Here is a 26,050-nt window from a genome sequence, read left to right as displayed (position 1 = left end):
CACATAGAAAAGCAGATGGCAACCTGCTTCCCGTATCTCTTTAGCTGTCATATGTGCTCTTCCTAAACACAGAGTGCTACTGTGTCTTTGCAGTTATGCAAAGGACAGGAAATCTGGCAGTTGGCTTTCACAGATAATTGAATTAACTTGACCAGGAAACATAGCAATAGAGATGTGGGTTGGGTTTGTACCTGCATATTTGTTCTATGCAATCATTCATCTTGGGTGTGGTGCTCAGAAATGAGGAGAGACATCTTCTCAAAAGCAGCTTTGGTGTCCCATTGTCCTTCCACATAGGACTACTTTTTTCCACCTCCCATATCCATTAATAAACAAAATCTCCACACTGGAGACATAATGAGCCCAGAGTCCTGGGCCTTTGGGAGCAGTAGTGGCAGAAACCTCATTTCCCCAAAGGGAGAAGAGTAGTGGCATCCAAGTGCCAAGACTGAGAACCAGTGGTACATCAAACAGGAGCAAAGCACCTGAGAGTTGAGTATCAGCTACTATTTTGATAAAGTGTTTTCTGAAATCCAAGGAGCTTAAGAAAGAATGGATGCCTGATCTCTGGCCACTGCAGCGTGTTCCTCATCAATAGCCACAGGATGGATCTTCCTGCCAGATGCTGTCAATTATGACCTGAAAGACCTCCAGTAAAGTTCCCTCTAAGCTGCAGAGACAGTTAAGAGGGCTAAATACAACTGCGTAGTGCAGCTGCAGGCATGTTCTAGAACCTCAGAAACAGCCTAGAAGGCCCTAAAGCTTTCACAATGCAGAAGCCCATCACGAAGCCACTGGGGATGGGTGGCAAGAGTGTCTTCCTTCTACTGCTGCTTGAAGAAACAGTAAAGGATGCTCACCCTCCCTGCCTGCTTTACTTGCCTGTGGTAGTCAGAGGATATCCTTGTCATAAGGCAAGAATAATTCTAGTGTTTCTACAAAGTGAAATACACACAGCACACATGTAAAATGAATCACTTTATTGAACTACAGGAGCAAAAATAGTGGATTTAACCACATTTTTAAGAGACCAAACAAAAAAATGCTACACTGTTTCCCCTTTCTCCTGAAACAGAATAGGCTCACTGGAAGCCTGTGCCAAGGGTAGGATTTGTGTCATAGTAGACTTCAATTATGTGTGACTGAAGCTACTGACCAGGTGACCATGAAAACACATTATACCTCCTGATCAGAAAGATCAAGGCTCCCTTTACTTCCATTGGGAAATGAATCATTTGATTTAGACTGAAGGTTATTTTTCTGGTATGATGGCTATACCAGCAGAGCCTGGAGAAACTACTAACAGGTGATCGTATCTGCATGTTCAGTGTGCAGTGTTTTTCTTGCAGGTGGGCAGAATGCTCTGGACTTTGACAGGAGTCCCTGGTTGTTTCTGGCCTGCCTTAGCAACCTTCTCTAGTGTCCTGGTCTCAAGGGGCACTTCTTGGGCTGTTAAGCCACTTCTCCCATACCCCATGTTGGAAAAGCACAGAGCTTTCCTCACTTGTAGTAGCTGTGCTGGCAGGAATTCCAGATTGTCAGTGGTCATGGTAAGTGAAGGTGGGGCATCTGCCTGAGACAAAGCAGTTGAGCTATCTGCTTCTCCCATAGCTTAACCCATCCATCTCTAGCACAAGCTTGTAAAAAAATACTTTAACAGAGAATATGCTGTACAGAACTAGGATTTGACACTGTATGTTACAGTGCTAAAATAGCTGTATAAATACTATACAGGCATGGAATCATGCCATTTGGAAGGGCTCACTGATGAGGCCCTGCAAACCTGTTGTCATCCTGCCTAAAGCGAAATTTCTGACCAGCAGGGACAAGGAAAGCAAGGTTGGGCTGTATCTGAACACAACAGATGTGTACAGACCTAGTTACAGTCCCCACTGGCTACCTATAAGCAGCACAGCTGAACCACAAATGGAAGTGGTCCCATAAGAACCACTCCATTCAATACTTTGATAGGAATTTTAGCACTAGAAAAGCTGCCCAGACCACAGATGTGCTTTCTGTGGGCCTAGGCATCAGTTATCCCTGGGTGGGTACCACAGGAATGAGAACACATTTCAGGTACCCATACGGAAAGAAATGGGTTCTTTGCTCATGTGTCACTGGCATCCATATTGATAGATACCTTTAGTCCCTGCCACCTACATTCTGAGTGGCTGGCTGACACTGGATGCAAACGAGGCTTCAGATGGAGGTCTGAGGTTCCAAGTCCAGGTTGGGGTCAAGGGGAGTAGGAGTGTGTCCTTCAGTGTGCACACACTCTAGCCCTGGCAGGGTCCTTTAGTCTGGCATTTCAATATTTAGTTTGGGTGGAGGAAGGACATACTTGCCAGGGCTCTGTGTGATGACCACCCTTGCCTTCTTGCGAAACATAGGTGCGATTTTAGGAGGTTCTGGAACTGGGGTTTCTTCTGTTTCCTCACTGTCTTCATGGTGGAGATCATATGAAATGTTTCCATACTCTCTCAAAAATGGGAATATTTCAAGCAGAAACTGGCAGAAATCTTTGCGAATACCAAACCACCCTGAAAAATAAGAATTTTCCATTTTAAGCTCTAGGTGTTCATGTGACACATCTTTCCTGAACAAGGAGTTCTACTGGCACTATGTATCACTTCCCCCAGATTCCTCAGAAGTAAAGACTGGCCAGGATCTAACTGACCAATAAGCAAAGGAATAGAGACTTCTAGCTCCAAAGCTCTCAGAGTGACACCCCAGGCTAGTAGTGGCATCATCCCCAGGTCCTTATTTGAGGGATGGTGATTCTCTAGCCTATAATCAGAGCTTGTTGAAAAATGGTGAGGTAGGCTAGAGAGTTCAGCGTTACCTGGCCAGCCACTGACTCGTATGGAAACCGGAGCTGCAGAACCAGACTATGAAAGGAATTTCCAAATACTGGCAAACCTAGATAATATCACCTTCTTCCCATTTTCTAGAGCTAGGTTAAACTAATTGGTGACAGAGTGATATTTAAGCAAAGGATTACTGTAACCATCTGAAATCTGAACAGAAACAAGAAGGAACTGGTCAAAGTTGAGGCTGACCTCATGGGAACCCCTCAAACTAGGTCACTGGGTTGTGTTGTTTCAATAGGGGACTGTCAGCTTAGTGCTGGCTCTCCCAGGATAAAAATAACAGCTCAGTGTGCACTATATTGTACAGTATCCCCTTCCAAGGATATAAGGTGGGCAGTTCTCTGGGTTTACATGAAGTAGAGCTCACAGCCTTATAAGAATGCTATCTTCCTCATAGACCATCTCCAAAGCACATGGCATAGAATATTAGTCAAGACAGAGCAGTCTAGCTCCACAAAACTGAAAAGATTCCATTCCATTGAGGAGAGAGGGACAGAAAGGGACCTGAATGACTCTTGGCATTTTGGTGGGAAATGTGAATTTTTCATGATACAAAGCACCTTAGCCGATTTTTAAGGAGTAGGGAATGGAAACTCAAAGAGACAACCTGCCATGTTGGCCTTATTTCTACTTGTCCACTTATAGCAAAGGAGATAGCACCGCTTCCCTCACTCAGCTTTACAATACACATAACAACTTCTAAACTGAGGTCCTGAGTCTTAGCATTTTGTAAAGAGCAGCACATGTATAGGGTGCTCGCACGCTTGTATACACACACACACACACACACACACACACACACACACACACACACACACACAGGTTTCTTAGTCTGTAAACGTACAGTGGTTTCCTCCTTTCTGTCCAAATGTTGTTGCCATCAGTGTGATCAATGAGAGCCACAGGGGAACAAAGATTGGAATACAGGAGAAAGCGTTGTGGCCATCCAGTTTGTGAACCAGCAGGATCTAGAGAAAAGCAAAGTTAAGGTAGTATTGATGCATCGCCAGAAAAATGGACAAAGTCTGCAATTGTCCCCATTGAAATCCCTCCCTGTGCCATGTCTGAGAAGAGGGAAGGTCATCATAGGTAATAGGAGCATCCACCCAGGGGGCAAAAAGACCATGGGAAATTCTGCATCCTTCCCCAAGACGAAACTAAAATCTACTGGCTGAAAGTCCCCAATGCTAGGAGATTTATGAGAAATTCTTCCCAGGGTTTGTTCAGAGGAGTCAATAGTATCTAGTCTAGTATTCCCTACTGAACTCCAATACAAAACCAGGATGTACAATTTAGAGTAGAGGCTGGACGTGAGCAAATGCCTTTTGGGTAGAGAGGCATACTGCTCTCTGTGAGCCCTACAAGCACATTCTCATTGTTCCAAGTTCCCGCTGGACTTTTTCTCTCCCACAAGGATAGCAGTATACCTATCTAGCTATGGTAGATGCTGTCCTAGATAAAGGTAGAATGTGGGAGCAGAAGAGATTTCCTGTAGAAAGCTTACCTCAAAAGTAAGAAGAGGCACGACAATGGTCATCCAGCTCAGTGCCATGGTTATATGTGTTCTGCGTTGTTCTGCAATCACATCCATAGAGCGCAGGAAGAGAACGGACCAAACGATGTAATAGAGGACCACCAGGCACAAGAAGGACATGAGAATCCACAGAGGGACACATACAACCTGGACAGGAGTAGAAACACAATGTCATTCTGCTGGTTCTGATTGGGTAGTCAAGAGGAAGCACAACTACAGATAGTACTACTGTCCAGAACTGCCATGGAGAGAGCATGGGAAACACTGCATTGACCATAGGACTTCCATCCCAGAAAGAATGTCATTAGGACCTCTTCCATTCCGGTAACAGCCTGCAATCTGGTCCTCCAATGAGGCCTACTTTCAGTTTCTTCTGAATACACTGTCTCAGTCTCAAGTCCCTCATTCTATCATTCCTTCATTCCCATGTTGCCTACCTTTCAGGCATTCCCATACTCCTTCATTGTCAGTTCCTCTTACTCCCTTACTGGCAGTCACTTCCTGCTTCATTCACAATGTCTTGCTCCCTAACTTAGTTACTGATATGTTCACTCTAGCACACTGTCTTACTTCCCTGTGCACTCTTATATCCTCACTGCCATCCCGTTCAGGTCCTCGATAAATCTTTCAAATACTCCTCCCTCCTACCCCCATGCAGTCTCCCTCACACACTTACTCCACAACAGTAGAATCCCTTCTTCATCCCCTGAACCTTCCTTACCCCTCGCTCTCATACACTCAGTTCCTCACATTTACTCTCATGTCTATCTTCACCTCCTCATGGCATTTACTCACATATTCCTTTACTCAAAAAGTCCTCATGCTCACTGTCTAGCTGCTCATGTAAGAGTTACTCCTCACTGCTACATTCTCATTCTGTCAATGTTCCCCCCACACTTCCTCCCACAGCCCTATTCTCACATTCCTTTGCAGACTTCCTCCCTCCCTCTCATTTAGTTGCTCACATATCCATTTACTCACATATACTCAAGCACTAATTTCTGCACGTTTATTCTTACTCAGAGTTATTGAACACCAGTCACTGACTCCCTAATCACATGTGTGTGTGTGTGTGTGTGTGTGTGTGTGTGTGTGTGTGTGTGTGTGTGTACATGAATAAGTCCTTATTTTCTAATTGACTCCTTAGTATGCATTTGCCAGAAGTCAAAGTTTTGGTACATAATTGCAAACCCTTTTCCTCAGTCAGTGACCTGTCATAACCTTTATTTTATTTTATGAAGTCTAACTTTATAATTTTATCTTATGGCTCATATTATTGGTGCCATGTATAAAGAACATTTCACTTATTTACAGGTTTCAATGATTTTTCTTCTAACAGTGCTATAATTTTGACATTTTTACTTAGACTTGTGATTTGTTACATGACTTTTAGGCCTTCTGAACAGTTTCGGGTTCTTGATTACAGGTTTTGCTACAAAGTCTATCTATGCATATCCTCCATTACCTCTTCTACAGCACATCCATGGTGGCATAAAGTTACTGGTACTCCCTTCATGGGTAGGAGGATAGTTGTTTTAACAGCTTCATTTAATATCTCACCAATTATGAGATGTATGTAGTCGGGATACTTCATCCATTTACATCTGTACAAGGTCAAGGGTTAGGAACCCTCTACTTAATTGGGGAAAACATTAAACATTCTTAATTGTTTTCCCCTAACTCTAACCCTTATACCAAAAAATAAAAATTAGTCTTATATGAATTGGTTCCTCTATGTGACAAACACCAATTATTCAATTCAATTTCTTCACACAGTATCCTGAAATCACAGAATGAAAAAGCATATGAATATTTTTTATCAAAGACTGTGGGAGAGAGATAAGTCCCACATTTAGTTTGGAATATATGCACTTTTATTTTCTTTCCTGACCCTAAATGAGTCTTTTACTTTTCCACAACATATTTTTATTTAAAAAAGTAAACTATGTTTAATATAGAAAATGTCTTGTGCAAAAAATTACACATCAAGTCTTGTGATGACATTTCAAATGGCAAAGAGTAACCACGTAAGCAGAAAAACCCAAGTTCTATTTGTAGAACCCACACAGAAAAGCCAGTATAGTAGTTCCCGCTTTTAACCCTATTGCTAGGGACAGGACATGGAAACAGGCAGATCCCAGGACCTTGATGGCAGGCCAGCCAGTCCAGCCTAATAAAGAAGCTTCAGGGAAGTAAGAGACCCTGACTCAAAAGAACAAGGTGGGCAGTACTTGAAGAAAGAGACCTGAGGGTGACTTCTGGTCTCCATATACATACCCACACCTACAAACACATGTGCTTTCCCATATACAAATGGACAGGGACGGACACACACACACACACACACACACACACACACACACACACACACACACACACACACACCAGAGATACACTGGTATAACCCCTTGTCTTATGTAGCACAGGCTGGACTTCAACTTGCCATGTAGGCAAGGCTGATCACAAACTTCTAATCCGCCTGTCTATACTTCCTTAGTACTAGTATTACAAACATGTGCCACCTGGTCTGGCTTATTCTGTAATGCGAATTGAAACCACGTTTTTGTGCATGTTTGGAAAAGACTCTACCAACTCAGCTACAACCACAGCCAAATCTCTCTTAAGCTATTACTAGTTGAAACCATACTTTATTCTCTAGTGTATAGTTTTTGTTCTTTATATATGTATCTTCTCCCTCTGTGTAGCCACTTTTAACTAACCATTAGCCGATGCCACAGTTTATAAAAGGATGACTTACAACCCCACCCCTTACAAGTAGAAATAGGTACAGGTTTTCTGACAAGCAACTTGGTAGTCTATAGAAGGTATATATCTGTTGTTGTAAAAATATAAAAAAAAAATTAAAGTGCTGTCTTTTATCCCTACTAGATCCGGCACTGTGGTGCCCCACGATATCTGCTAGATACCTTAATTCTCAGTCAGCAAAGCCTCTCACCCACTTTGCTCCATCCCATATCACACTGCTGAAGGCCTCTCTCTGAGCTGTAGGCAATTTCTCTACCTATCTAGTTCCCAAGGCAGGTTTCCATGTCAGGAACACACATCCAAACTCCATGGTGGCCCAGACCAGCCGCCCCACACTCCATTACACTTAAATCTACACATGAAGGAATGCACAACACAATAACCTTTGACCCAATTGATAAGATATAATTGCCCACCTAAACATACAAAATCCAGTACCATCCATCCCTTAAGAACATTCATAACAACCTGTAAATACACAGAACAGAATCTTAACGTCAGCTTCCATGTTGTCTACTGGCTAGTCTCCCTCTCCCCCTCCTCCATTCCCATCTCCTCCTCTTCCTTCATACTCTTCTCCCACCCATCCTTCCTTCTCCTCCAATGACAGGCCTCCTTCTATCCTGTTCCTGCCCTTACCTGTAGTTTATAAATTCAATGGGGAGAAGGTTCTGGTGAAGTCACCTGAGTCCTGAGTACGTGACTAGGCAGCTGAGTCCTTGGGGCAGTGGAACTAGCATCAAATACAGATAATTCCAGGGCAAACCACAACATATATCTATGTGTATGGAGTGTTTAACCCACATGTGTGTCTGTGAACCATGTTTGGATAGTGTTCATGGAGGTCCAGATAGAAGCACCAGAATCTCTGGAACAGGAATTATCACTAAGCCATCAATCCAGCCCCATAATCATCTATTTTTTAATGTGTGTGCGTGTGCCTGTGCGTGCGTGCGTGCGTGCGTGCGTGTGTGTGTATGAAGGAATGACAGGAAACTGCTTATGTTTGGAAGAAAAGGGTCTAAAAGCATGGACAAGACAGAATAATAGATGGTAAAAAAGACAAATATTGTATGTTTTCTCTTATATATGGAATCTAGAGTTAAAAATACAAATATATGACATGAAAGTAGAAGGTATCTATTTGTAGAGGAGAAAGGGTTAGCAGGGTAGAAAAAGAAGAGAGAGAGAGTGATAGGGGCAAATTTAGGCAAATAACAATGAATGATAAACACATATGAAAATATAATGCCCTCTTCTGGTGTGTCTGAAGAAATCTGATGCCCTCTTCTGGTGTGTCTGAAGACAGCTACAGTGTACTTATATAGAATAAATAAATAAATCTTAAAAAAAAAAGAGAATAGCATTTTGAACATTCCTTGCATAAATAGATGATAAACATCTGAGGTAATATGGTAATTAAACTGATTTGATTATGACATATTAAAAACAACATGAAAGGCTCTAATGTTCTTCACAAACATCTATAAATAGGGTGTAGTTAAAAATGTAGAAAACTGAGAAACAGATATACACAGAGGCACATTTGAAATCAGAAATATGAGCACTAATGAAACATTTAGAAACAAGGCTACGTTGTGCTATGGGACCATTAGTTGTGCTCAAGCTTGTTTTTTCTGTTTTTGTTTTTGTTTTTCTACAAATTTCTTGAAATAAATATGAATTACTTACATAATAAAAGGTTTGTTTAAAAATTTAAAAAGGCTACATACAAGCCAGGGCCAGTGGATGATCTTGTCCAGTCTTAAGGCAATGAATATGAACTGAAGAATGTTGACAGAACACAGGATTTCTAGCTAAAGATGAAGAAAAGAACCAGTTAGACAAGTTGCATTAAACATAGTGGCTATTTGTCTAACATATTAACAGGCAATGGAAACTGGAAAACTGGAAAACTTGAATGATATCATGATGGAAGCTTCTGATTGTTTTGGCAGCAGAAGTGCATAGTGGGATCATGCTGAGGGAACTGCACACACTTTTGACTCATTCTTTAGGTTAGTTGGTGCTTTGGCCATTTTGTTCTTTCAGATCTGAATGCTGGCCTGATAGTGACCTTCTTTTGAAAGAAGAAAGAAAAAAGAGGCAATCCAGAATAATTTCCTCCAAGCCTCCTTTCTGCCTCTGCCAATAATCAGAATATAGCTGATTTATAGGTACCCTAAAACTTCCCTCTACTTCTAAGCAAGACTCTGCCATAAATCCCATGCCTTCGTTTCCAGTTCTTTGAGGATCTTGTTATCTTAGGCCAACAATAATAGATTTGATGTTGCATCATTAATTCAGACTGTGCTACTGACCTTTCCCAAAAAGAAACTAGTTGCTAATTTCCCAGTAAACCCAAAATGTCCAAGTACATGTAAGCTCACCTCTCCTGTGATTCAGCACTCCTGACTTAACCCACTTTTTGGGTTACATTCTAGCTTTGTGAGGCAAGAATGGCTATATAAGGCCCGACTGCCTCATCTTCCACTCTAAGATACTGACATCTATTTACCAAGGCCCTCAGTATCAACAGGCAGCAGAATATCTCTGCCTGGATCTTACTAGGCTATTTTGAGAGCATTTTAAGGTTGACCAATCCTTCTCTCTTGCACTACTAAGTTTCAAGAATCATATTGTACACTTATCCCGCTGTGAGAACTCAGGGAAGCTCTACTTGGGCTCCCTTTCCTTTCCTTAAATGGCAGTACTTCTAGCATCCCAAACAGACATCCTGTTTACTGAATCATACACAAGGACTCATTCACACCACCTGGGGTGAAGGAAAGTTTCAGCAACACTCCACTTAACATATTGCCTACTGATTAGTTCTGAAATGTGCATGCAAGCTAGCCATACTGCTGTCTAACAGTGTGCAGTTGCCACATGGCTCTGCAAGAAGCACCTGACATTAAACTGATCCCCAACTGACAATCTCCTGAATGCTGTCCCTCCACTTTTCATCATGGTAAAGCAACACAACAACCTGTTGTGGCCTCTACATTCTCATATTCATCTATCACATTCTGCCCCCATGATCCTATTCAATCTTCTCTTGAAGGCCTTACTTCTTTATTTGCATCGTGACTTCCTAAGTCTGGCCCATTTTTCACCAACCCTCTAAAACCCAATTCCACAGCTCTATTCCCTTTGAGATAGATGAGCCTTTGCACCCAAAGATCCCCAGGAGGATGTCTTGAATGTGTCTTTCTACTTGTCTACAAACACACTTTTACTCTAAAGAGCTCTCTACCAGCTCTTCCCCAACATTTTCCTGCAATACCAGATTTTAATCACAACTGCTGAAAATTCTGCTTTTAATACTCTTGTACTAACACAGGTAATGCACTGGAGCCTAAGAGGGGAAATGCTACAAACCATTTCAAGATAGGAGTGTGCATGCTACAGGTATCAGTCAGTTTTCCTCAAATTGGATATTATTCCTGGTGTGCTAGGAGTTCACTAGGATGATGGGAATACCTCACTTGCATATTTAAAACAAATTTAGTGTTCTGTGCATGCATCCATGCATGTATGTATCTATATCTACCCATCTCTCTATTGTGACACAGGTTCTTACTATGTTGCCCTGGCTGGCTTAGAACACATTATATAGAGCAGGCTGGCCTCAGAGATCCACCTGCCCCGACTCTTGAATAGTGGGATTAAAGATGTATGCCACTATGTTAGGCTCCTAATTCATTTTTGAGACATGGGTTCTTATTAAACCTTTAGCTCAACCTATGGCCTAGGCTGGCTGGCCAGTAAGACCCTCAACATCTCTCCATTTCAGTATCCTTGTATTGGCATGCCAAAAATATGCCTCTAGGCCAGGCTTTCAAATGGATTCTAGGGACCTGTGGTGGTTTAAATACAAATGGCTCCCTGGAGTGGTATAGCTTGAGATAGAACTAGTCCCAAATTTCTGAGAAACTGACAGATTGACTTCAAAGTGGTTGTACAAGTTTGTAGTACCATCAGCAGTAGAGGGTGCCCCCTTGCTCCACAGCCTCATCAGCATGTGCTGTCACTTGAGTTTTTGTGTTTTAGCCATTCTGATGGGTGTAAGATAAAATATCAGGCTTGCTTTGATTTGTATTTCCCTAATGACTAAAGATATTGAACATTTTTAAAATGTTTCTTGGGCATTCAAGATTCTTCTGTTCAGAATTCTCTGTTTAGCTTTGTGCCCCATGTTTTACTTAGATTATTTAGGTTGTTGGTCTCTAACTTCTGGAGATGTTGAGATATATATATATATATATATATAAAATCAATCAACTAATTTGGACCTTTGGGGGTTCTCAGAGACTGAACCACCAACCAAAGAACATACACATGGACTGGACCTAGGCCCCACATATATAGTACATGTGTAGCTCAGCTTTCTTGTGGGTCTCCCAACAACTGGAGTGGGAGCTGTTCCTAAAGTTGTTATCTGCCTGTGGATCCTGTTCCCCTAACTGAGCTGCCTTGCCTGGCCTTAGTGGGAAAGGATATGCCAAATTCTGCAATTACTTGATGTGCCAGGGTGGTATGATACTGAGCGGGGTGGGGGGTGGGGGTTCCCCTTCTCAGAGGAGAAGGGGAGGGGGATATGGGGAAAGGGACTATGTGAGAGATTGGGAGGAGGGGGCTGTGATTGGGATGTAAAGTGGATTAATTAATGAAAAATTAGAATGACCCCATAGGCTCATGGGGAGCAGAACTGTTTGGAAGGATTACAAGGATTGGGAGATAATAGACTTGTTGGAGGAAGTTGTCACTGGGGACGGGGATTGAGTTTTTTCTCCCAGTCCCAGTGTGTTTCTGTTTCTCTGTTTCTCTGTTTCTCTGTTTCTCTGTTTCTCTCTCTCTCTCGCTCTCGCTCTCGCTCTCCCCGTCCCTCCCTCCCTCCCTCTCTCTCTGGATCTGGAATATAGAACTCTCACATACTTCTTTAGTACCATACCTGCCTGGATGCTGCCATACTTTTCATTATGGTGATAATGAACTAACAACCTCTGAATTTAAGTAAGATCCCAATTAAATGCTTTCTTTTATAAGAGTTGCTTGGTCAGAGTGTCTTTTCACAGCATAAAACTAAGACAGAATGTGAACTCAGGTCCTCATGTTTTCACAGTAAGCACTTTAATCAGTGAGCCATCTCTCAGCAGTACATATTTTAAGAGCTGGAGATTCAGTCCCTGTTCAGGCCATCTCTGTGCAGTCTTACTTTTCCCAGCTTTCACATTTCTTTCCTTTTTCTACTCCAGAAACATCTTAGCTTCTCTTTGGTCTGCTTGGCTAAAGAGTTGCTCTTGTTTCTATTCTTGAGAATGCCTGAAATATGGTCCTTTCTACTCTCACAACATAGAGCCCACTGGCAGGTCCAGGGTCCTCTCTATCTCTCTGTGAGAACTTCTCAACTCCCATAGCTTTCCTTGACAGCTATCTCACACTCCTGGTATGTAACATCTATATCTCTCTGCGAGAACTTCTCAACTCCCATAGCTTTCCTTGACAGCTATCTCACACTCCTGGTATGTAACATCTATATCTCTCTGCGAGAACTTCTCAACTCCCATAGCTTTCCTTGACAGCTATCTCACATTCCTGGTATGTAACATCTATATCTCTCTGCGAGAACTTCTCAACTCCCATAGCTTTCCTTGACAGCTATCTCACATTCTTGGTATGTAACATCTTGAGCTCTCCACTGAATCTTGGCTTCACGCTCATGGCACTGCACATTGTCCTATGAGGGGTTGTTTGCTGGATTGAGACAGTGGTACACATTGCCTGGCATTATGGGCTTTTTAAAAAATATTCAGTAGAATCCTTGGTGACTCTGTAACTCTTGCATTCTGCTTGCAAAATAAGCAACATGTAGATGACATCGAGGTCTACTACTGCTCACACCATGGCTATAGCAGCCACTGGGTACCTGGATGGAAAAGAATGGGGAAACACTTCCCAGATTTTCTTGTGCAAACTGAGGACTCTGAAGTATTGCAAAAAAGGAAAATCTTTCAGGCGAGCCGAAATTTTATACCTTTGAAGCTGAAATTCCTACCAAGCCCACAGAGACACTTTCCTATTGTCATGGGGTAAAATAGTTGAAATCTTTTTAATAAATCTAATACTCTCAGTGCTATGCTTTCTTTAGCCCCAACTTCACATGGCTTTATATACCTTTGGTGATTTGAATAAGAACTATCCCTCACAGTCTCAAGCATTTGAACACCTGGTCCCCGGTTAGCGGCACTTTCTCAGGAAGTTTAGGAGGGTATTACTTAGGATATAGGATGTGAGATTGGAGTCTTCATGACTGGGGAAGTCTCAGCTTCCACCTACTGCCATCATGCCCCCTGCCTCAGTGACAAGATTCATATTCATCTGAACAATAAACCCAAATAAGCTCTGTCTTCTATACTCTGTCGGGGTACTTATTACAGCAACAGAAAAGTAACTGTGGTGGTTTGAATAGGTATGGTCTCCCACAGACTCGTGTGGTTGAATGCCTAGAACATAGGAAGTGGCACTATTAGGAGGTATGACCTTGTTGGAGAAAGTGTGTCACTGGGGGTGGGCTTTACGGTCTCCTATGCTCAAGCTGGGCCTACTGTGGCAGTAGATCTCTGTCTTCGGGTCCAGATGTAGAACTGTCAACTACTTCTCCAGCACCGTATCTGCCTGCATTTCTGCCATGATGATAATGGACTAAATCTTGGAAGCTGTAAGCCAGCTCCAGTTAAATGTTTTCCTGTGTAAGAGTTGCCTTGGTCATGGTGTCTTTTCATAGCAATGAAACCCCAACTAAGATAGTAACCCAATGACAGGCTTTCCCAACCTTTTCTGTACCGTTTTTTGCACGCAATTCTCACTATAAATTTGACTGAAAGCTGCCACTAATATCCATTCTGCAGACTGAATGGCAGACTACCTTGGAAGTTCTTCTGTAAGATTAATTCATCCAAAACATTTTAAATCTATTTTTAAAAAGCTGTTTCTTTGTGGTAATTTGCTCACTAGATGCAAAACCTAACACACAGTAGTCAGTGGTCTGAAAAGATAAATTACTTAAACGAACCTACTGTACTGGGCCCCAGACATTTTGCTAAGTTTTAGATGGTATGGAGTATAGCTGAGTAAGTACAGATTATAAGGCAGTGGATCAGGCACTGGAAACAAGTACAGTAGGACATTTGAATGAACTGCTCTGTGCATAGAAAGAAAAAACATGGCAACTCTCTTTTCTCTTTCAGATGAAAAAGAATAAGAGAGACAAAGAGAAACAGAGAGACAGAGACAGGGAAAGTCAAAGAGAAAGACCAAGAGACTGAGACCCGAGTTTCTAGAATTAACTATGGACAAATTCCAGAACAAATAGTGCAGAGACAGGTCTGCAAAGAAAGAAGATGGAGAACACAAAGGTTTTTAAGAAGGGCAAAGGCTCAAATATCCCTGGGGAAATTAGGGACCATGTATACCTACAGATGGTATTGGCCTGCACTACCTAGATTCACTGCTTTCACACTGACTCCCACACTGTGAGGACCACCATTACACACTTGTTTCCTACTTGTACCTCTCATAAAATTTTAATGCTATATATATATATATATTTTGTAGATAATATATAGTATGTATACTTGTTCTTTACCAGTAAAAAGAACACAATTTTCTCCATATATAACCACAAACCAATATTTACTCTTTTTGTCAAGCATTCTCTGGCCATGTTAATCAAATGTCTGGCTGAAGGTGGTTCTGTCCATCAATCTGGTGACTTTTTTCAGCAGTCCCTAGTAAGCAGCCAGTAGAGAGTAGTACTTTAAAAAAGTGGTTTGACTTACTGAAGGTGTTTAGGAACTTCAAAGAATGTAAAAGTGGGCTAGGAAAGGTACTCTCCCTGCACAGTATACCTGTCGATACAAGCCACACTCACTCCATGGCTTTTCACCACTTTTACAATAGTAAGACTAAGCCGTTCTTCATACTGGAGGTTCTGTTTCCTAGTGTTCCTCTTTCTCTGGGAGCTTTTCTTTGAAACCTACACCTAAGTTCAGCTTCTAATTTTTTATCTGCACAGGTTGACCACAGTGGACTATAAGTAACTAAAACCATGTAAAATGAAATCTCAGATAAGAAATGTGTTAGGGAAAAGGGTCTACTGCTTCCCATTCTCCTCTAAATCTATTAGTATATTGCTTTGTGTCCTCAATTCCTTTCTAGTTAATTGCTCTGGATTTGGATTTGGTCTGACTGAAATGGAATTCTGGCCTTTCTCCTTAATGCATGGCCATGAATAAATTATGTTTCCTGGGAAAAAAATTGCTACTCTCTCACAGGTTTTTGTAAATATTTACTAAGTTCCTGCTATTTGTAAAGTGATCATCTAAATGTTTGGCACAGATTAAGGGTACTAGGAATATTATCCATACATGTTTCTTTATTATCATTACTAGTCTTAGCATTTTAATTTAATTCTATATATCCTCTTCTTGGGCCAAAGGGCTTGCATATGCAAGGTAAGGAGTGACAGCATAGGGGATGAGGTAGTGAGACAATTGAATTTTACATATCAGTTCAGGTGAAATACTTTACCAAGATGCCTAATTACATACTAGAGTATGTGTTATTGTCACAGCATCAAGTTTTTAAAGGAGACTATTCTCAATACTGTAGGGTAAATAGCCCTCATCCAAACAGTTGGAGGCTCTAAATCCAAAGACCAAGGTTTCCTGCAAAGGAAGAAATTCAGTCAACCTAGAGTGTCAACTCTTGCTGAGTCCCCAGCTTGCCTGTATGTTCTATAGGTACAGTTTGCCAGCTTCACGACCATGTGGACCCATTCCTTAAAGTCTCTCTCTGTGTAGCTATATCTCTATCTATCCCATTGGTTGCTTCACAAGACTGACAAACATGGGTAGTTTATAAGGCAGGACACTAGGAGAAAGCTGAAGGTCTTTGTTCTCTTGTAAACCATAATCTAGTGTTAAGGATTAGTCTGTTCCTCATAAAGAATAAGAGACTGACATTACAATAAATGTTTTAAAACATGTTTAAATACAATAATCTCACCTCTAGTGACCTGTCATGCCGAAAGCCCCAAACACATGCTGCAACAGACACTGGGGAAACAAAGAACAATGGCATGAAGACCAGAAGCCAGAAATGGCTTCCTCTCTCAATCCTGTCACAGACCAGAACTTCAAACATCAGCAGGAGCAAATGGATGCCCACAGCAATTAACATGGCTTTAAACTCCACACATGTTTCTCCTTCTGCTCTAAAAGGGGATGGAAGAAGAAAAAGAAAAAACACATTCAGAATTCTCAGCACAAGTGTCCATAACAGTGCATAGCAAATACTAAGTTAATTCCCATTCTGAATTTCAACTGTAAATATGAAAAACAAAAGATGAAGTAGAAAGCTAAATTAAATCCATCTTTAATAGGCAATCTTGTGAATATCCAGGAACACTTAGTTCCTAACTTTAAATTCAACTATCAGAGTTACTTCCAAGATTATTCTATGAATTACTTCTGTTACACCTCATGATCCTTATTTTTTGCTGAATTTAAAACTAGAAAAATCATATTTCAAGCAAATCTATAAATATAACATTAGCTTCATCTGCAAATATAGGTTATATTCAATAAGATATGGCAATTTCCTTAGGTGCTACTTTGAAATGCAAATAAAAACTAATAACATTTATTAATCTTTATTTTAGTATGATAATGTATTAAACCTGTAAATTAAAAAGAAAGTTAAAAGTTTTGCTCAAAAATTAGCTTTATAAATATAAACTATTCATAAACTAAAATTGAAAATGTTTATTAATGCATTTGAAAGGCCTATAATGTTCATTCAAAATACAGATAGATTTGCAACACACTTGCCATATGCGTGACAAATATTCTAGAGACTAGAACAAAGAGAAAAGAGGTCACAGGTAACTCCTGTAGATCTCACTAGCATACTGCTGAATAATGGTCACAAGGGACCAACTGTGCCTGTGCATACCATACATCCAGCCAGCCACAAACACAACTGTTTGTCCTTACTAGAAAAATATCAAAACAGGGCAAAATACATATAACTGTTAAGTATTACTTAGTGAATTGTTTTTGAGAAACAAGAATTAGATATCTGACCTTTTTGTCATAAAATAATAGATATACAACCTAGGCATGGTTGGGAAGTAGAAGCAGGTGGATCTTTGTGCATTTGAGGCTAGCCTGGTCTAGAAAGTTAGGTCTAGGAAAGCCAGGCCTGTTACACAGAGAAACCTTGTCTTGATAAACCAAAAAAAGGAGGAGGAGGAGGGGGAGGGGGGAGGGGGAGGGAGGAGGGAGGAGGGAGGAGGGAGAAGAAAGAGATACACAATCACAGATTAGGGCTGGAGAGATGGTATGGTGGTTAAAATTGCTTGCTATTCTTTCAGAACACTTGAGTTTAGTGTTCAATACCCACATTTGGGTGGCTTACAACCACCTACAACTCAGCCCCAGGATCCATCACCTTTTTCTGGCCTCTATGGGTATCCTCATACATAAGCTATACATTCACATGAATAAAAAGTAAATCTTGAAATATCATATCCCCTCCCCCCACCATCCGTTTTAGAGGCAGACAGGGTTTCTCTGTGTAGCCCTGACCATCTTGGAACTTGCTCTATAGTCCAGGCTGGCCTTGAACTCAAGAGATTTATCTGCTTCTGCCTCCAGAATGTTAGGATTAAAGGTATATGCCACCACCATCTGGTATATTATTGTGTCGGGGGAAAAAAAGGAAAGAGATAGTCACACATTAAAGTCCTTCATTTGCTAAGATTTGTTGTGTTATAGCCCTTTGAAAGTCCTACATACCTATGGCCTATGCATTTTACACAATCTAAACTATAGCTTCTTTTAAAAGGTGATAATCAAAAAATTTTAAAGAGAAGTGGCCCCATCTGCACTCATCTTCCTGCTGGAGATTTCTAACGGACCTTCCTGTCTTCACCTCCTTCCTCTCCTCCCTTCTCTTAGAGAAAGGAAAGGCAGCAACTCCCACACAATCCAGCCACATCAGGCTGCCACCACTTCCATGACCCCCAAAGCTTTACCTTCTTTTGTAACATCTGGTTCTCAGTTTACCTCACTCCCCAGTTCCTATCTGAGGGACTCATAGCCTTTGGACCTGACATAACTAACAGGATTAGAGAAGTAGGAGAAAAGGAGGCCTAGTTCTAAAAGTAAACTACAGAAGTCAGATCTCTGGTAGACATGGCCAGAGAAGTAGATACAGTGTTTCTGTGCTTTTTAGTCTGCTTGGCAAAACATTTCTATATTTGGAGTGTCTGGTGTTACCCTTATAGGCTTTCTAGGCCTAAACCATCCAAACTAACACCGCTCTGTAAGAAAATATGTAAGAAGTGTCGGTGTTTTCAAAATCCTGATGAGAAATATTTGTTGGACTTCAAATAGAAAGAAATTGACCATCAAGATTTAGTTTTCTCAAAATATAGACCAGTGAGTTTTTTAAAGCAGTATTACCGATATTGAGGATTTCTTGCCCAAACTCCAGTTCCAACTGATGCGCCAACAATGACCATTAACTTCCATAACCATATTGGAGCAAAGACAGCCCAGTAGCTCCACTGAATGATGCCATCCAAACGAAGGGCTAGTAGCACAGAGAACAGCAGCAAACAAGCATAGATGAGGAATTTACTGAAAGGAAAGTAAAATGGGGAAAGAGTTCATTTTTAACACGTATCTGATAATGAAACGAGGAGAAATAACAGTTCATAAAAAGTCATTAATTCAGGCCTGGAGAGATGAGTCAACAGTTAAGATCACCAGCTGCTTTTCTAGAGGACATGGGTTCAGTTTTTAGTACTTAAAGGGCAGTTAATGATTGACTATAGCTTCAGTTCCAGAGGGTACAACCTCTTCTTCTGGACTCTAGGAGCCCTGTACAGACCAGGTGCACAGATATACATGCTGGCAAAACACTCATACATATAAAATAAGGTAAAAATACATTTTAAAGTCACTAATTCCATGACAATTTATTTAAAAGTTCCATATAGAACACATACTGTATTGGGGTTGGGAAAACAAAAGTGAGTAATTAAGTCTCCTGCTTCCAAGGGTTTTCTGATAGGAGACTACACAGAAAGCCACAGTTACAATATGGTATAATATTTGTATAAATGGTAGTCTGGACAAAGTGAAATGGGAACTAGGAAAAGAAAGTATGAGATCTGACAGAGAGTAGGGAGAAATGGTGACCACGGAACTGGTTCCAGGGCAACTGCAAAAACAAAGACCTTAATACAAATAATCAGTCTCATCTGTTAGTTGTTGTTCTAATTATTCCAATCACTTGAAAATCGGGCACAGCAGTGCTGTTCCCCTCACTTGACCACTGCTGTAACAATCTACTGCAGACTTGCTATTCTTCCCAATTCATCTCATGGAGCATTAAATTAATTTTGTACCCAGATGTCAAGATATATGAAATTATTGTGTTTTTCCTGCTTCTGAAGCTGACATTTTGAAATACAAGTATGTGGTATCCTAATACTCTCTCAAGTTACCTCTAATACCATTAGGACTTTAATTTAAAGGGCTAGAAAGATGGCTCAGTAGTGAAAAGTACAATTTGTTCTTGCAGAGGCCTCAGGTTCAGGTCCTAGCACTCACATGGCAACTGAGAGCCTTCTGTGACTCCAGTTCCAGGGCATCCTATGCCCTCTTTTCTCATCTGCGTGTATTGCATGAATGTGGTACGTAGACATACACACAGGCAAGACACTCATACAAAATTAAAATAGTAATTTTCTTAAAATACTAATTTGAGGATTATGTTTCCAAAATACAAAATTTTGACTCTACATTCAAACCATAAGGCTGTCTTTAAAATGGAATAATATCTGCCACATCTGACTTTGTAGCCTAAGCGCATTAGCACTGGGCAGTGTGCTATGGGCCATCCCCATACTGTCCTTTCTGAAATATAAAAGAAGCTTACTGCTCAGGCTCATGAATAGTCACCAAAGAGAAGACTCGAACTATAAAAGTTCTAAATATTGTTCTAATTTATGATTTAAAACTATACATAAATTCTATAAAAGTTCTAAATTAAATGAATATGGCTGGCCTCTCTTTAGAGCCATTGGGTGTTTCCAGTAAAATCTATTGCCTTGAGTATAGATACAGGTCTATATGAATGCAAGTAAGCTAGCCCCACACAGACACCATACTTTAGGCGACAAACTTCTGTTTATGAGTTGACAGACTGGCTCCCAGACAAACTATGGATATTTTCACAATTATTTAAAGGACTGTACCTCTTAGGCTAAATAAAACTTTATTACCATGCAGAAAATGTTTTAGTGGAAATTTTAACTTGTTTTATTAAGATAAAAAATGTTTAAGAGCACCTGGCTAGTAAATATATACAAAAACAAAAAATACAGAGGAAAAAAAATCATTCTTAAATAATACTGGGCCAGTAAAGTAGACGGACACTCAACCATCCTTATAGCATATATTTAATCTGATTTCTTATACAGTGATTCATTAAGGTAAAGGTAAGTGGAAATTTTCTGTAGGGGTATTAAAGAGAGGCGTTGTAAAAATCTGACTTGGTAATCAGGTAATCATTTTTCTCACTACTGGATCATAGCTCACTATATTATCCGTTATACAGCACCTACACCTAGAATTCAGTACTTTTATCTGAAATTTTATTCACCTTGTACATTTATGAACCATCACTAAGCAATCAGAAAATCATAGCCAGGAAGTGGCACATTGTGGGCTGAGCCCTCTTACATGAATTGTTTATCAAGAAAACGTCCCATTGGCTTGCCCATGGCCAATCTGGCAGGGGTAATTTTCTCAGTTGAGATTTCCTCTTCCCAAATGACTATCTGATGTCAATCTTACCAAATACTAGCTAGAATGGTTCGTCTGTATATTGGACTTACTCTGTCACAGGAGGAACAGGCATGGAGGATCAAGCAAAACACTTCACAAGGAACCTGACCTGGATTAGAATCATGAATTGGTTCATAACTGCCTGTATGACTTTAGAGAAGTCCAAGATTCTCTAAAATGAAACTGTTTGGGGCCAGAGAGCTAGGTCAGTAGGTATAGGTGCTTGCCACTGGCCTGATGGATAACTTGAGTTTAATCCATAGGACCCACCTGCAGGAAGAAGAGAACTGACTTCTGTAAGCTGTTCTCTGACCTCCATAAGCACACTGTGTCATATGTACACTCACTCACCCACCCCCCACAATCAATACATTAAAATGTATTAAAATTAGAAAATAAAATAAAATGTGGCTGCAATCTGATTTATAGGGCTATTGTAAAGAGTAAGGATACTGAAAAATAAACTGCCAAATCTGTGTTGACATATAGTAGATGCAAATAAGCCATAGCTATTATTAACAACTAATGAGTAAAAGTCAAGAAAATATTCCATCAACAGCTCTATATGCCCCAACAACAGATGTGCAATCAATCACACAATAATTCATTATCAATACTAACAGTACACTCATACTGACAGATCAGTGGCCTGCTTTTAAAAATACAATCTGTGGAGTAATTAACACTATGTAATTTTTACTCTGCTGAAGAATCAAACCTGATGCCCTGTACGAGTGCCATACCACTGAACTATATACCCTAAGCTCAACATCATTTATATTTTAAACGATGCACACATTTTTTGCAGTACACACTGATCCCTCTTTTAAAATAGTTATTTTCAGGAATTTTTACTTTATTTTCAACTAATGGGTATTTTGCCTGTGTGTATGTCTATATACCATGTGTGTACCTGATGCCTGCAGAGGCCTTTAGTTACCAGTGATCACATCCACTTTTCCCCAAAAATTAAAATAAAAGACAACTTACAAAGACTAAAGAATGGCTTTAGATGATGGAGCATACAAGAACTTTGCAAATAGAATTTACTTCATTAGTATTACATATCCACATAAACAATCCCAATAAGGCATCTCTTACTCATTGTTTCAGTCTAGAATTCCCAAGGGATGTACCTCACTCCCATCAGGAGTAAACTACAAATGAGTCAGTAGCCTAAACAGAGTTCTTACAGCCTTCCAATGCAGTGTGGCTCTCAGGGCTGAAGGGCATTCTCTAACAAATAACAACTTTACCAAAACTGTAGACAACTCCAAAGCCTTGTGATGCAGTCCAGTTGCCTATTAAAGCCATGTACTTCCAGATCTCTACCTCCTAAGGACATTCTAGAATCAGTTTTCCAATTCTGCATACTTTTAATCTTCTGTTTAGTCAATAAAGCTGTTAGAGGCTTCAGGCAGTCAAGAAGAATTCTTGGTAGACACAGTATGTTTCAACAAGTTTACTTTGTAATTAAAAGGCAATTCTGAAAAGTTCATGGTCAATTAGTTCTATGGCTGACGTACATAGACATAGGGTCAGCTATCAGCCCTTCATGGCTGGGTGCTAAACACTTTTCAATCACTCTGTGTCACTGCTATTTCTAGAAACCTGACAAACTGCAGTGAACCCTCAGTGACAGTCCATGCTCTGGGAATCACCAAACAACAACAGTGATACATAATCTCCAAAGTTAAAAAAAAACATATTCTTCCATTTTTCCCATCTTGTCAATGGAACAGTTACACTCTGAAGGGACACAATAAGAGAGAGGGGAAAAAATAGTTCATACACCAGCAAGAAAGCAGTCATTGGGAAAAAAAGGAGCTCTAGACTGTTCTTACAGGCTCTGGTGAGTTATCATTCATCTCGCTAATACTTACTGAGCCAGCTATTATCTAATGGATATAAATTACAACAAGAAAAGCCATGGGTTTGGCCTCACATGGCTTGAATTTCAGTAGGAGAGAGAAAGATTAATTAAATAAACAGAGACAAATGGAAGGCCACAGATAAGGCCTCTAAAGGAAAGCTATGCTATTCTACAGACATTGTACAAGCAGGGTGTAGTGGACCAGGATGAGGAAGCCAGGACAACTTCCTTCAGCAACAATCAAAAGAACAGAGATTTCAGTGATAAATGGGAACTGAGTCAAGGAGAGAAGGAACTGTCCTATTAAATGATCAGTGCATGATGAAGTCGTGAATTAAGAGGGTCATGCTAGAATGGGTTTGGAATTAGAGACAGAGAATAAGACAACAGTAGCCCCCCTCCACTTTGCTCTTCAGATGTCTGAAAAGCTTTCATCAGCATGGGGCAAGATTAAGATACAATGTTAAAAACTAGATCAGACATAGTACCTGAACCACCACCAGCTAAGAAAGATCTACTTGTTAATATCACCTGGCCATTGTATTCCTGAAACATCTATAAGGTACACTGTTCCTTCCCACTAATGACTTTGAACCAGGACAATGGTGGGATACAAGAGACCTTTAATTTTTTTCAGGGAAAGAGGCATTTTATTTCACTTAGAATTCAAGCAAAAATAAATGTGTTAATGGCCATTATAAATCTCTTTGAAGTACTTCACTATAATTTTTAGACTTTAGTATTTGGAAGAAAAAAATGTAAAGGAAAAACTGGCTAAGGGTATTTATTATCCATGAACCACTATTTTGCTTTCACAACTCTTAGCTAACCTGGGAGACCACCTTGCAGCTTCTGGACTATCTGACCCATAATAAACAAGTCCTGGAAATTTCTATTTGTAACACATTGTGCAATCTGCCATTAATTCAGGTTCAATAGCCTAGTGAGCAATTATACTCATTCTACAGATGAAGCAGGTAAGTGTCTTGCCCAAGGACACAAAACAATTCAGCCTTTGTTTCTTATCACTATCTTCAAACAATGAAAATACACAAGATGTGTCCAGCTTCAGTACCAACACGGTTGTCCTACAGACAAATCCTAATCCTAGGAATAGTAGAAGAAAAACTACAGTGAGTTCTCTGATATTTACTCTAAATGAACTCCTCTCTGCAGAGAAGCTTCAAGACCATCAATGATGACCACAAATGAAGGCCAGAATATAAACACAAAGACAATAGGAGCACCCAGGCCAGTATCGTGGCTTTAAAATTGTAAATGTTTCCATTCTCAAGGAGACTGCACTTCAAATATCCCCTCCATCTCTCTCCAGTTCCTTTCATCTCCAACAAAGAGCCAAGAAAGTGGCATTCTCAGGAATGCACAATACAGCAAATCATCTATTTATATTCCCATTACTTCCAGGCTGGGACTGTCAAGCACCCTAAGTGCCCAGCGCAGTACTTAGCATACAGAGCAAGGCTAGCTTACTCGAGGGCATGTCTTCCCATTTAGAAAAAAATGAGCAGATTAACTCCCTTTAAATAGTAATGGACTTAGAAAGATCAGTGAAATGAACTCATCTCGCAGTTTATTAAAGAAGAGTAAAGAATCACTTGGTTGCCCATGGCCTCGTCTCCAATTTAGGTTTTGACTCAGTTTAGTTCCAAAGACGTTTCATAAGTGTCTACTATATGACAGATGGGTGGGAGGTGATGTGGAAGGGATCAATCAGGAAGTGGTTTCTCCTTTGGGAGCTCACAGCCCGCAGAAGGAACAGTTTTACAACAGTTTGGCAAGTGAAGGACAGAGATTTGTATACTTTAGCCAGTGTTTTCTCCACACTGCCCACTAGGTATTTCAAGTCTGGAAAATAAGCAGGGTAATATCTACTTCCTGTGAATAAACTTACAGAGAGGGCTAAGAAAATGCGTTGGAAATGATAGGGTTCACCCCCAAAGGCATTATGTAAGATTTACCATACCTTGGCAACAACTATAAAATTTTAGTATCTCAGACATCAGTTTGACAAACAAGCAAAGAACGGCAGGCAGGCATAAACCTACGGAAAACCAACCCCAAGAGCTGAAACTCTTGAAACCCCAAGAGGAAACATGTGGGAAGTTGGCTGGGGGTGTCAGGGTCAAGTGAGATGGCACTGGCACAGAAAATGGGGGGCAGGCAGAACGGTGAGGAAAAGAAAAACAAAGAAAGATATCCAGACAGAGAAGTTGGAATCCCAATGAAAAAGGACGAGTGGAAAGCACTGGGCTTCCCTCCAGGAGGACACGTCTCCAAGCTGGGCAACTTGGGCCATGGCGTGTTGGTACCAGTTGCGGGAGGAAGAAGAGGATGGACAGACTCTGAGGCCGACACAGCTTTGCCGAGAGCAGCTGGCAGCCATAAGGAGCCTCAGGCTGGTGCCTGGGTGCTCAAACTGCAGTGCCGGGGCCGCCGCGCCTCTCCCAGCTGCTACCCAAGCCCTCGCCTGGCCCGCCAGCATAACCGCCTCACCTCGGGTTGAAGTCCTGAAAGAGGCCCCTCAGGTTCATGGCGGAGAACTTCGCCTAGACGTCCTCCTCTTCCCCCCGCCCCCCGCGCCGCGAAGCCTGCGCCTCACAGCGGGTTCATGCTGCTAAAGGCAGCCTTGTCGCCAACGCCGCCACGGGAGAAGCCAGAGCAACCAACTGTCTCCGACACTCCTTCCGGTTTCCGTAGCTGGGATGCGCATGCGCCCTGAGTCGTCTCCCCCCCACCACCCCGCCCCCTCCCGAGCTCGCCAGAAGCCGGAGGTTTCTGAGGAGGTTACTGTCTGGTAGTCACTCTTTTTGCTCCCAGGTACCAGCCTGCCGGCCTGTGGAACAGAACATCTACTGTAAGAGGAAGGGGAACCTCGGGGGAGGGGAACGCTGACTGGGTGGAAGTCCATTAGGAAAGAGAATGCCAAACTGGAGTACCACGGTGAGATCACAGACACCTGCCACCTTCGCCATCCATCACCCAGACCCATACCAGGTTTTTCCCCAAATGGACTGAACCTTTGGCTACACCTACCAGAGTTGCCAGTAAATCCAGTTTGCAT

The 26,050-nt window shown here is 41.1% G+C and overlaps 1 protein-coding gene across 3 annotated transcripts; it reads right to left on the bottom strand.

The window, feature by feature from the left end:
* Window positions 1-960: 960 nt before the first annotated feature.
* Tmem185a (transmembrane protein 185A) lies at window positions 961-25,685 on the bottom strand. Of its 3 annotated transcripts, NM_001135712.2 has the most exon segments (7): window positions 961-2,540; window positions 3,715-3,838; window positions 4,375-4,551; window positions 8,904-8,987; window positions 16,240-16,447; window positions 18,702-18,878; window positions 25,483-25,685. In NM_001135712.2, coding segments are annotated over 7 exon segments (1,053 nt in total). In that variant the 5' UTR covers window positions 25,521-25,685; the 3' UTR covers window positions 961-2,295.
* Window positions 25,686-26,050: the final 365 nt, after the last annotated feature.

This window comes from Rattus norvegicus, chromosome X (genome assembly GCF_036323735.1).
Source record: "Rattus norvegicus strain BN/NHsdMcwi chromosome X, GRCr8, whole genome shotgun sequence".
Taxonomy (NCBI): domain Eukaryota; kingdom Metazoa; phylum Chordata; class Mammalia; order Rodentia; family Muridae; genus Rattus; species Rattus norvegicus.
The sequence above is the reverse complement of the archived record's forward strand: the minus strand, read 5'-3'. Positions and strand labels throughout refer to the sequence as shown.

Bases quoted from the DNA above. Each gene is read 5' to 3' on its own strand.
- Tmem185a (XM_039099686.2), bottom strand. From the start codon at position 25,520: ATGAACCTGAGGGGCCTCTTTCAGGACTTCAACCCGAG. The intron at 4,552-16,239 runs GTGAGATTATTG...ACTCCTGTCCAG, and splicing joins GGCATGACAGGTCACTAGAG to GTTGTATGTGTCCCTCTGTG. The intron at 2,541-3,714 runs GTACGTTTACAG...CTTATTTTTCAG, and splicing joins ACAGAAAGGAGGAAACCACT to GGTGGTTTGGTATTCGCAAA.